This window comes from Gymnoscopelus microlampas, assembly GCF_963454915.1.
Source record: "Gymnoscopelus microlampas genome assembly, chromosome: 6".
NCBI classification, from domain to species: domain Eukaryota; kingdom Metazoa; phylum Chordata; class Actinopteri; order Myctophiformes; family Myctophidae; genus Gymnoscopelus; species Gymnoscopelus microlampas.
This window is the reverse complement of record NC_139943.1, coordinates 57,732,583-57,743,897: the sequence shown is the minus strand read 5'-3', so window position 1 is coordinate 57,743,897 and position 11,315 is coordinate 57,732,583. Positions and strand designations below refer to the sequence as shown.

The 11,315-nt window shown below is 42.8% G+C and overlaps 1 protein-coding gene across 1 annotated transcript; it reads left to right on the top strand.

Moving 5' to 3' along the window:
• Positions 1–7,370: 7,370 nt before the first annotated feature.
• LOC311047077 (kelch domain-containing protein 3-like) lies at positions 7,371–9,574 on the top strand (the record flags this gene model as incomplete). Its single annotated transcript, XM_084059662.1, has 3 exons — positions 7,371–7,430; positions 8,312–8,356; positions 8,453–9,574. The coding sequence occupies 3 exons, from the start codon at positions 7,371–7,373 to the stop codon at positions 9,572–9,574; spliced, it is 1,227 nt and encodes a 408-aa protein (XP_083915788.1).
• Positions 9,575–11,315: the final 1,741 nt, after the last annotated feature.

The window sequence follows — 11,315 nt, the reverse complement described above, 5'->3', positions numbered from 1 at the left end:
TCTAGCCTGGTTCCAGACCATAGACCCCGCCCACTCTCTGAGTGAGCTCCTCTTGGTCTGGTGTCATAATGTGAGCCTATGGCTTTTCACGGTCGAAGAAAAACCTGTCAAATCAGAGTCGGAGGTGGGGGTGGTCTAACGACGAGCCAATCAGCAAATATCTGCTAAAACAAGCTGTGCGATGACGTCAGATGTAGGCGGATCTGTGGATCTCTTGTGATTGGTTTAGGGAGATTTGAATCCCCTCCCCCTAGTAATCGCGGACATTGCAGCCAATTTCAGACTGAAGCTCCACGCAGCTGAAGCTCCACGCAGCTTCAGGCTACTAATCAGGCTATCTAGGCTCAGTAAAACACTCTGTACTTGGTGCCTTCTTTTTTTCAACCAAAAAGATCAGATCTACAAGCTTGTAGATCTGCTATTTGGAGTGGTTGTTCCCCCCCTAGTGGGGTTCAAGTGGTTAAAGGTCAAGTATAAAGTTACGTTCAATCTGTCCTATAATGGAAAGTGATTTTCTCTTAAACTGTATCTTAGAGGGAAATGTTTACATATTTATGAATCGTAATATGACATAAATGTAAGGTTCTATAAAGCACTGCTTCTCAAAGTGGGTCCTTGAGGGGTTCCAGGGGGTCCCCAGCTAAATGTGCTAAAACAGCGTCACAATCATAACTTGACTGTTCAAAAATATCAGATCTACAAGCTCACAGCTTGTAGATCTGATATTTTTGATTATTTTTTAAAACACAAATGTTGTATTCTGGGGTCCTTGCCCTGACAAAAAAAACTTTTCAGATGGAGTTCCGCGGCCAAATATAAATATATATCAGTGGTCCTTGGCACAAAAAGGTTTGAGAAACACTGCTGTAAATGAACATAATGTCTTTCAGGATAAAGCTATAATATATAATATGACATAAATGTAAGCTTCTATAAAGTAACTATGTGGATGATAAAGTTATAATAATATAATATGTACTATGACATAAATGTAAGCTTCAATAAAGTAACATAATGTCAGTCAGGAGCAGTGGTGGAAGCACACAAGTAAAAGTACTCATTATGCAGAATTCAAGTTTTCAAAACAAATAAAAAACTTTTGAAAATAGTAGATCTACAAGCTCACAATGTGTCACACTGCGACGTATTGTGAGCTTGTAGATCTGCTATTTTCAAACAGCCAGAATATATATAGGGCTGAAGTGGGTAATGTTTTGTAATAATAGTCTACATCTACAAAGTAACTAGTATAAAGTTGTCAAATAATTGTAGTGGAGTAAAATTACATATTTGCCTCTGAAATGTAGTGGAGTAGAAGTAAAAGTATTGAAAACTGGAAATACTCCAGTAAAGTAAAAATCCCACCCTGTGTGAAGGAAGCGGTGCCTTTGATGAGTGGCCTCCTGGTGGCGCTATAATAGGGCGGGGCGGGGCTTCAGCAATTAATGCTCGTCCCTATTGGTGGTGTAAGTCCACATACCAAATTTGGACTTGGTGGCATGCTGCAAACTGGAGTTATGGCTGTTTGTAGCCCAGCCAATGACAATACAGAGGGGGCGGGGCTTCAGCAATTACAGCTTGTCCCTATTGCTGGTCTAAATTCACGTGGTAAATGTGTATTTGGTAGCATGCTGCAAAGTGGACTTATGGCTGTTTAAAGCCCAGCCAATAGGAAGACAGAGGGGGCGGGGCTTACTACATTTCAGTTCGTCCCTATTGGTGGTCTGAGTCCACGTACCAAATTTGTACTCAGTAGCATGCTGTGAACTGGAGTTCTGGCTGTTTAAAGCCCAGCCAATGGGAAGACAGAGGGGGCGGGGCTTATGTAATTACAGTTGGTCCCTATTGGTGGTATTAGTTGGACTTGGTGGCATATGCTGCAAGCTGGAGTTATAGCTGTTTAAAGCCAGTGGCCTCCTGGTGGCGCTATAATAGGGCGGGGCGGGGCTTCAGCAATCAATGCTCGTCCCTATTGGTGGTCTAAGTCCACATACCAAATTGGGACTTGCTGGCATGCTGCGAACTGGAGTTATAGCTGTGTAAAGCGCTGTTTAAAGCCAGTGGCCTCCTGGTGGCGCTATAATAGGGCGGGGCTTCAGCAATCAATGCTCGTCCCAATTGGTGGTGTAAGTCCACATACCAAATTTGGACTTGCGGGCATGGTGCGAACTGGAGTTATAGCTGTTTAAAGCCCGTGCTCAAACGGACACAGTGGCCTCCTGGTGGCGCTATAATAGGGCGGGGCGGGGCTTCAGCAATCAATGCTCGTCCCAATTGGTGGTGTAAGTCCACATACCAAATTTGGACTTGCTGGCATGCTGCGAACTGGAGTTATAGCTGTTTAAAGCCCGTGCTCAAACGGACATCCGGGCTCGGACGGACATAACGGACGGACATAGTCAAGAGTAGAGCGGCTGGCACCGCTAAAAATCACACCCTGTGTGAAGGAAGCGGTGCCTTTGGGGCGGTAGTCCATGTACAAAATTTGTACTCCATAGCATGCTGCGAACTTGAGTTATGGCTGTGTGAAGGCCAGCCAATGGGAAGACAGAGGGGGCGGGGCTTCAGCAATTCATGCTGGTCCCTATTGGTGGTCTAAGTCCACATACCAAATGTGGACTTGGTGGCATGCTGCAAACTGGAGTTATAGCTGTTTAAAAGCCCGTGCTCATCCCGTGCTCATACGGGCGCTGGGGGTCCCTGGACCCCTCTTTGATAACTTCATCAATGCATGCGCGTGCCTATTGGTGGTGTAAGTCCACATACCAAATGTGGACTTGGTGCCATGCTGCAAACTGGAGTTATAGCTGTTTAAAATCCCGTGCTGAAACGGACATCCCGTGCTGAAACGGACATCCCGTGCTCAAACGGGCGGACGGACATAACTTACGGGGGGGGTCCCTGGAGCCTGCTTTGATAACTTCAGCAATTCATGCTCGTCCCTATTGGTGGTCTAAGTCCACATATCAAATTAGGACTTGGTGGCATGCTGCGAACTGGAGTTATAGCTGTTTGAAATCCCGTGCTATAAACGGGCGGACGGACATAACATCAGTGGGGGTCCCTGGACCCCTCTTTGATAAGCAGTGGCACGTGTGGCCAAAGAGAGGAGAGATGGCATAGGCAATGTCCAAGGCCGTGTGTGTGTGTGTGTGTGTGTGTGTGTGTGTGTGCGTGTGTTTGTATGTGTTTCTTTTTTGCCGTCAGGCTCATACGGACGGACGGACGGACGGACGGACGGACGGACGGACATACGGACAAAGTCAAGTGTAGAGCGGTTGGCACCGCTAAAAATACCTCAACATTTTACTTAAAGTTGTTCTGTGCAAATTTCCAAAAAACGACTTTTAGCAGCCTCTGCTGGTCATTACCGTCACTGCAGGCCGTTTCTTTATTACTGTGTCACCCAGAATTCCATTCGTTTTCACCGGAAGACGGAAGTGTTTCAAAAAGCGTTCTTTTAATTGTTTTATACGATCTGTGGATCGTTTCTCTTAGCCAGTCTCTCTCTCACACACACACACACACACACACACACACACACACACACACACACACACACACACACACACACACACACACACACACACACACACTGCAGAGGAGGCACACAAACATTTTTTAGCTGTTCATAAACGATTTACTTAGGACGTAAGTTCAATATGAGCGGATGGTACAAATGCATGGACCACGGGTCCATTTGGTTCCATATGTACCTGTCGTCTCTGACCATAAGGGAACCGGCAGAAATACAAGTCCATATCCAATGACGTGGAATAAAGAGTCAGCGCTCAGAGTCCGAGTTTTTCTTTCTTAACAATTCCATTTATTGTCAGAGTTCTCAGTAATCCATACATTCAAGTCAATTCAACATATAGCGCATTTTGTTCATAGAATCTGCTTTATCCTACTGAACGTGGCATCTGCAGGGGTTCAGATTCACAGAGCAACCTTAAATCACCAAAACATTGTACTTTATACTGAAACCTTTACATATTAGCTCCCCCTCCCAGGTTAATTTCTAACCATTCACAAAGCTGTTTAACTCACTGAGTGCCATTAACGTGTTTCACGTGTTTTTAGCGCTATGGCTCAACGTGCCATTAACGTGTTTCACGTGTTTTTGAAAAATTAGCATAAGTAAACAAAAAAAAAATTTTTTTTTTTTTTTTTTTTTTTTTTTGAAAAACATGTTCAGAACCCAAGATATCATCATCTGAAGGTGTGCAGCTCCATCCACTCCTTGTTTAACTTAGAACTGAAAAAGGCTGTATCTCGCTTCCTAAGCACTTTTTGTTTTCTGTGAAAAAAACTCTGGCACTGGGACAACATCATTTTTAAATATTTTTTGTTTATTCGTTTCTGTTCTTTTACATACTCATAGGTAGTAAAATTGAGTGCCAGAATTGCCAAACGTTTAAATAAAATAAAAAATTCTGGCACTCAATGTTAACAATAGAATCATTGGGCAGGGCCTAGAAAGTCAACACAATGGATTACACAATCTAACTTAGTTTTAGCAGGTAACATTTATCTATCAAACTGTACTTTTACACAAGCTCATATTATGACATTATTATACAACATTGTATTAGCTTTGAAATAAGTCTAAACATTAACATGTCCAACGTTGTATGAATGATCTAAATGATTAAAGTTACTTTAAAAGAAACACGCTTTTCTCCAGCTCAGCTCCTCCCCTCTGGAGAGAGAGTCAAAATCCCTTTAACAATGATGTCGTCATTAACCTCGGGGGACGAGGGCCGCCCTATGAGCTTGTAGATCTGCTATCTTTGAAAAAAATTGGGAAGGGAGCGCACAGACAGTAAATCCCGCCCACTACATTTGATTGGGTTAAGCGCGGCCTGCTTCCTGATCTGAAGGCACGCTCACTTGTAAGCTAACGCGCACACGTTCTGAACGGGGCTCTCGATAGATTCAGTAGCGTAGCTCTGAATCTGTTCTTGAGATTAGGTCAATATAAGTAAATTAATATATGATAGCCTTTCCATAGGAGTAGCTTTTTATATTTTGGGACATTTTGTTATTTTCCTATATCAGCGGATTTTCATTATTTCCAAAAATAATAGCATATCAAAAGAAAAAAATCCTATTTGAATAAATAATACTAAGTCCCAACATTCACACATCAGAATCTCTGGATTCTGAAATGCAGGTCCAATGTATAGGCATACAATTAACCTCAGAATTCAACAACCTTGTCAAACGCTTTAGACACAAATGTGTTTCCTTCAATTTAAAGCTATAACATGTGGCTCTACACCAATTGAATAAGGTATTGGGAGGACATGTACTTTGACAAACTTAATTGGAAAATACATTGCAATAATTTAGACCTTTCAATCGGCCAACTGAAGCTTATAGGCTATCTAGTATTAGATTACTTGAAACACGTCATAGGGGTTTATTAGAGGTCTCTATGGCTCTATGACAGTGCAGATTCACCCCAAGGAGAGGACAATGAAAGAAAGAGCATTTCCAGGGGAGACACTCTTTTGTTTTTGAACAGCAGCAGTCTATTAGGGCCTACTTTAAGAGGTGATAAACACTATAAAGCCACCATTCAGCAAGGTCTATCAAATCAAAACTTAATATAGGGATGTATAGGAACAAAAAAAAATCACAACTAGAATTTGTCCACCCAGATGGTACCGGTATGGGAACTTTGTAATCAAAGTTCTAATGTAATCGGCTTCTCAGCGATCTGTTGCTTTGGTCTGAATGAGTGTAAAAAGCTGACCCCGCCCATGTCCCCGCCTTGTCACAGTCACAATGAAATGAATAAAAAACGCAATTAAATGAAAACACAATGCAGTAAAAAGAAGAAAAAAAACATGTATTTATTTAATTGTATTTTTGATTTATTTAATTGTATTTTTTATTTATATCATTGTGTTTTTTATTTAATTAATTGTGGATTTTATTCATTTCATTGCAATATTTATTTTTTAATTTTTGGACAAATGGACTTGGAAATAGCTAAAAGTGGCTTCATGAAATATATATACGTTAAAATGAAAAGTTACAATGAAATTAATAAAAAACACAAAGAAATAAATAGAAAACCCAATGAAATAAAAAACATTACACTATTAAAAAAAACATTTATTTATTGAATTGTATTTTTGATTTATTTTATTGCATGTTTTATTTATATCATTGTGTTTTTCATTTATTTCATTGTGGATTTTATTTATTTCATTGAGGCGTTTATTTGTTTTAATTTTTGGACCTATGGACTTCCAATAGTATGCATTTGTATTTTATATTTATCTTCTTAAAGGATGACAGTTATGAGGACTTAAATGACAGCTGCTACGAGATAGACACGCTGGGGCCTTCCGATAGTGAAATGGCGTCGTCACACAAGAGAAGCAACTTGCTTGTGTGCAGGCCTCAAACGACATTAAGCCTGCTGTAAGTGGTCCTCCCCCAACAAACACCAGGCCCACTCGAAGTTCTTTTTGGCCCTCATCAAGCAGCACCCAGTCTTCATTGGACATCCAGGTTTCAGTAGTAGATGATTAGGCTGGAATCCAGACTGATTTCTACGTTATGCGTTTTTCTTTCTCACTTCACAGTCTGGCAAGCCTCCTAATTCCAAGGGGCGGGACAGTCACAAACGGGACAAAATGGCGAGAAAATGGCCATATTCCTGAAGAAAGCTATTATGTTCTGCTTTATTTTGCAACCTGTACGCCAGTGTGCAGTTCCTTAAGTTAGCATTAATATGGACTTTGGCCTCAACATTTGTATGCACTTATGGTACATTTGCTTACATTCTGCCAATCTCATCGGGAGTAGAAGTATAGGGTTTATTTGTTCTTGGAAAAGGACCTCACTAACCAACATTTAGCTTTTGTTTTAACTTTTAACCTCACAATGGATTAACAGAACATATAGCATTAACCAAATGAACCATACACTCTATTCACCTTATTCCTGGCAAAGCCCAGAACAGATGCACAATTAGTGTAATATCATGTATATGCCGATATCTCATTTGGCTGACCAAACCCATTTTCCAGTATTTTTTTCCCGCAGTTATTACATTTTGGCTTTGTAGAGCTGCCGTTGCTACAACGTTCACGAATGCCAACCGCCATGAAACCCCAAAAAGAAGAAGGAGAAGACCTGTGCCGGGTTGTAGGAGCGTATATACAGTCTATGACAGTGTTTTGCCACACACATACGCTCGGGTGTGGCAAAACACTGCCGTAGACTTTAAATACGCCTTCTTCCTGGTTTTTAAAGGCATTTGGCAACCATCTCATTAAGGTGCATTACCACCACCCGCTGCTCTGGGCTGGCCTGGCTGAGGACGCTGGCTGGAAGTGAGAAGATATTGAATGAAGCAGCACACAGAGGAAAAACTCAATGGCGGCGCCCTGGAGAAAGTCAGGAATAAGGTGAATAACCAGGGATTGGATACCAAAAAAAGCAAACCTTCAACTGAGTTAACCAGAATAAATCACACAGACAACAGAAAATATCAGTTCAATTATTTATATTGAAAATCCCACCAACCCAGGATCATTTGGATGCAATATCTTTGTTGTGGCCATGAGATATAGAACTTAAGTCTAATGGGGTATCAGGGTACTTTTGGGGGTACAAACCTGATCAGACAAATACTCAAACTTCATATTGTGCTTGAGCTTGACTAATGTGTAAAATATACTGGTGAATGAGAGGGACAAATGGGGTATCCTTTGTGACGAGAGATTCAGCCAAATAATTAAATGTGCAAATGAGTGAAGCAGCATTTGTCATTATTGTTAGCAACAGTGTTTGAAGAAAGGCACAAAGAGTCAAGTTTAGCCTGTGTCAAACCTCTTTGCAGGAGTGACATGTCTCTCTCTTTTCACAATGCATCAATTTCATCAAACAGCAGTTGTTGACTAATCACAGAAGTATCATTGTCCATTAGCTGGCATGAGGTGACTGGGGACAGAACAATATTAAAGTGAATATTTTTTCACCCAACCTTCTTTTTTTAAATGTGTGTTCTCGAAAGGACATGATTTGTCCCAATTTTCAAGCATGGGCGATATAAGAGGAGAAGAGAGATGATTTCCAAATAGACAAAGCATACAATAGTAGACCAAATAGACACTAGTGGGGACACTAGTGGGGATCCTACAGGGAGACACAGGGCCCTCCCGGGCCCTGTGTCTCCCTGTAGGATCCCACTCTAACAAAGGTCTTTTAGACCTTTAACAGAGGTCTGTTAGAGTGGGGAGACACGTAGCCCCCCAATTACCCTGTGTACCCCATGTGCTCCCTGCAGGTACCCAATGCATCCGCTTCACAGATTGTCCAAGCTTTGCGTGATGTTTGTGCCACTGCATCAATATAAGGGGGAACGGAACGTACACAACAGAACCTCAAGACTCCAGTGAACTAGACTTGTGTTCATCCACGTTGTTAGTGCTGTTTGTGTGAGATGCTGAGCTGGACGGTTCACCTGTCGGGCGGACCACAGAAACACTACCACGCTGCTGTAGCAGTGGGACACAAGCTGTACTCGTTTGGAGGGGATTTCTGCGAGGGGACCGTCATGAACGACATGGTGGTCATCGATGTGCACGTCTTCAAAACAGTGTCTCTGCGCTGGACCAAGCTGCCCGCAGTGACAACCGGAAGAGGAGAAATTCCACCGGAGGTTCCTTCAATGTGCTGGGGCCACACAGCGGTGCTGATAGAAGACGCCGTCTACATCTGGGGCGGTTTGACCACTTACGAATTGAAGTGCTTCAATGTGCTTTACGCATTCGATGTCGACACCCACACATGGTTCAAGCCTGACGTTTCTGGGACCGTCCCAGAGGCGAGGTGGGGCCACTCGGCCTGTGTCTTGGGGAAGGTCATGTATATCTTCGGAGGATGCAACGAACAGATTAGATGCACTGATGGCATGCATACGTTGGACACCACCACAATGGTCTGGTCTTTAATTAGCACCAGAGGAACCCCGCCACCTTCTTCATTATGTCACTCTGCCACCATCATCGGTACAACTATGTATGTGTTTGGGGGCAAAGGGGACCAGTGGGACCAGTACCACAACAACATCACAGTCTTTGACACAGAGACCAACTTCTGGCTGAGTGCTCCTTCTGCACAGCTTCTTCCAGATGGACGCATGCGCCATTCGGCCTTTGCCTACAATGGACTGCTGTACATATATGGTGGCGACAACAATCGTCGGACCTTCGGTGATCTGTGGAAATTCAACCCAGAGACCGTCTCCTTTCAGAAGGTTGAGCCCAAGGGGAAAGGCCCGTCTTCAAGGATGTCTAGGACGTGCTGTTGCATGGTGGGAGATAGTATCATCCTCTTTGGAGGATATGGCACGTACATGGCATGTGCAGGTCATCACCTCTACATCTTAGACTTAAGTCCTAGTCTGAAGACTTTATGCAAGCTGGTAGTTATTCAGTATGGTATGGAGCATTCAGGACTCCCACACAGCATCAGGTGGGAGCTGGCAGCCATGACTACCAACACATCTATGATGTACGAGGGTTCAGCCCAATCCGAAAGCCGCTGAATTACATTAGGAAATGAAGGATACGTTTTCTCAAAAGAATTATGAAACATGTGAACGCACACACACACGCGCACACACACACACACACACACACACACACACACACACACACACACACACACACACACACACACACACACACGCACATGCACACGCACTCACACTCACACACACACCAGGACGCACATGATCAGTCATCCCAGCCAGGAAGCAAACAGCATCATATACAGCAGAACAGATCAGAGATTCTCAAAGTAGGGTCTCGGGACCCCCAGGGTCCTCGAGGAGTCTGTCACTCTGTAACTCTGAGAGTGTACAAATGGAACAGATCTTGCAGTTTCGATTTTTACAGGAACCTACGTACGTCCAGTTGATCCGTGTCATGAATGGATGTAGAAACACAGCGATGCCTTGCTGAAAGAGACAGACAGACAGACAGACAGACAGACAGACAGACAGACAGGCATGAATCTTTGAGGCTTCTTTATTCTTGTTTGTTACAATGGCTCTGCAAGAAGCTGGCCTCTCTCTCTCTCTCTCTCTCTCTCTCTCTCTCTCTCTCTCTCTCTCTCTCTCTCTCTCTCTCTCTCTCTCTCTCTCTCTCATATATGAAAATGACGAGACGTAGTACATGATTTTTTTTTACGGGAATTCCGCGGGTCATGGTATTTCCGCGGGATGGGAGTCAAATTTGTATTAATCCCGTGATTGGGACGGGACGGGAATAAAAAGCCAACGGGAGCGGACGAGAGTGGGAGCCATGCATGACAACAGACCAGTTTTTATATATTAAACAGCACAAATAAACGCTACCAGTCACAGACTGCTGTTTTGGTCTTGCATGTCAAAGTACACGCGCATTTCCTAATGAAGCCTGATCTACAAGCCTACAATGTGGCGATCTGCTATGTTCTGCGTGCGACACAGTCATACGACTGACTAGTCATAAATCAGGCATGAGATGCAAGACGCAGCAGCGTTTACATTGAACCACCAGTGGAGAGAGATGGGACAAGTCAAAGAGTTAAACAGATCCATCGATGGACATGAAATAGGTTTACAGTTTAGGCATTTAGCAGACACTCTTAATCCAGAGCGATTTACAGTAAGCAAGGACACAAGATAATACATCATAATACACATATATCATCAAATGCATAAAAATAGTAATCTAATAATAAAGTAATACATAAGTAAACCACTAATCTGATAATAATATAAACATACATAAACCAAGAACCTATCATCAGCCTACCTTGAAACTATAAACACTACCGGATGCCAGGCCAACAATGACCTGGCATCTGTCTACATAACATGCAATCTAAGTTGCATTTTAGCCTTTGCATAATCTTGCAAGGTCGTCAAGGCTAGGGCAAGTGCTACGGGCTGAGGTGGAGTCTGAAGAGGTGAGTCTTCAGATTACGGCAGAAGATTGGGAGTGAGTCTGCAGTTCTAATTGCAATGGGGTGTTCATTCCATAGTGTCAACATGAACTCATATTATCCTCCAAATGTGAGGAGATTGTTGACAAAATGGTACACAATGTCCATCATAATGTCAATGTCCAATGCCCAATGTCCATCATAATGTCAATGTCCAATGTCCATCATATTGAAGTGGTTTGTTTGAATTTCTCAAAAGTGACGCAGCACAGTAAACGGCCAGAAAGAATGCCGTCGGTCGGTGTAACAAGACTTGAGAAACACAGCAAATGTTTTCCAAATACTGGCTTATATAT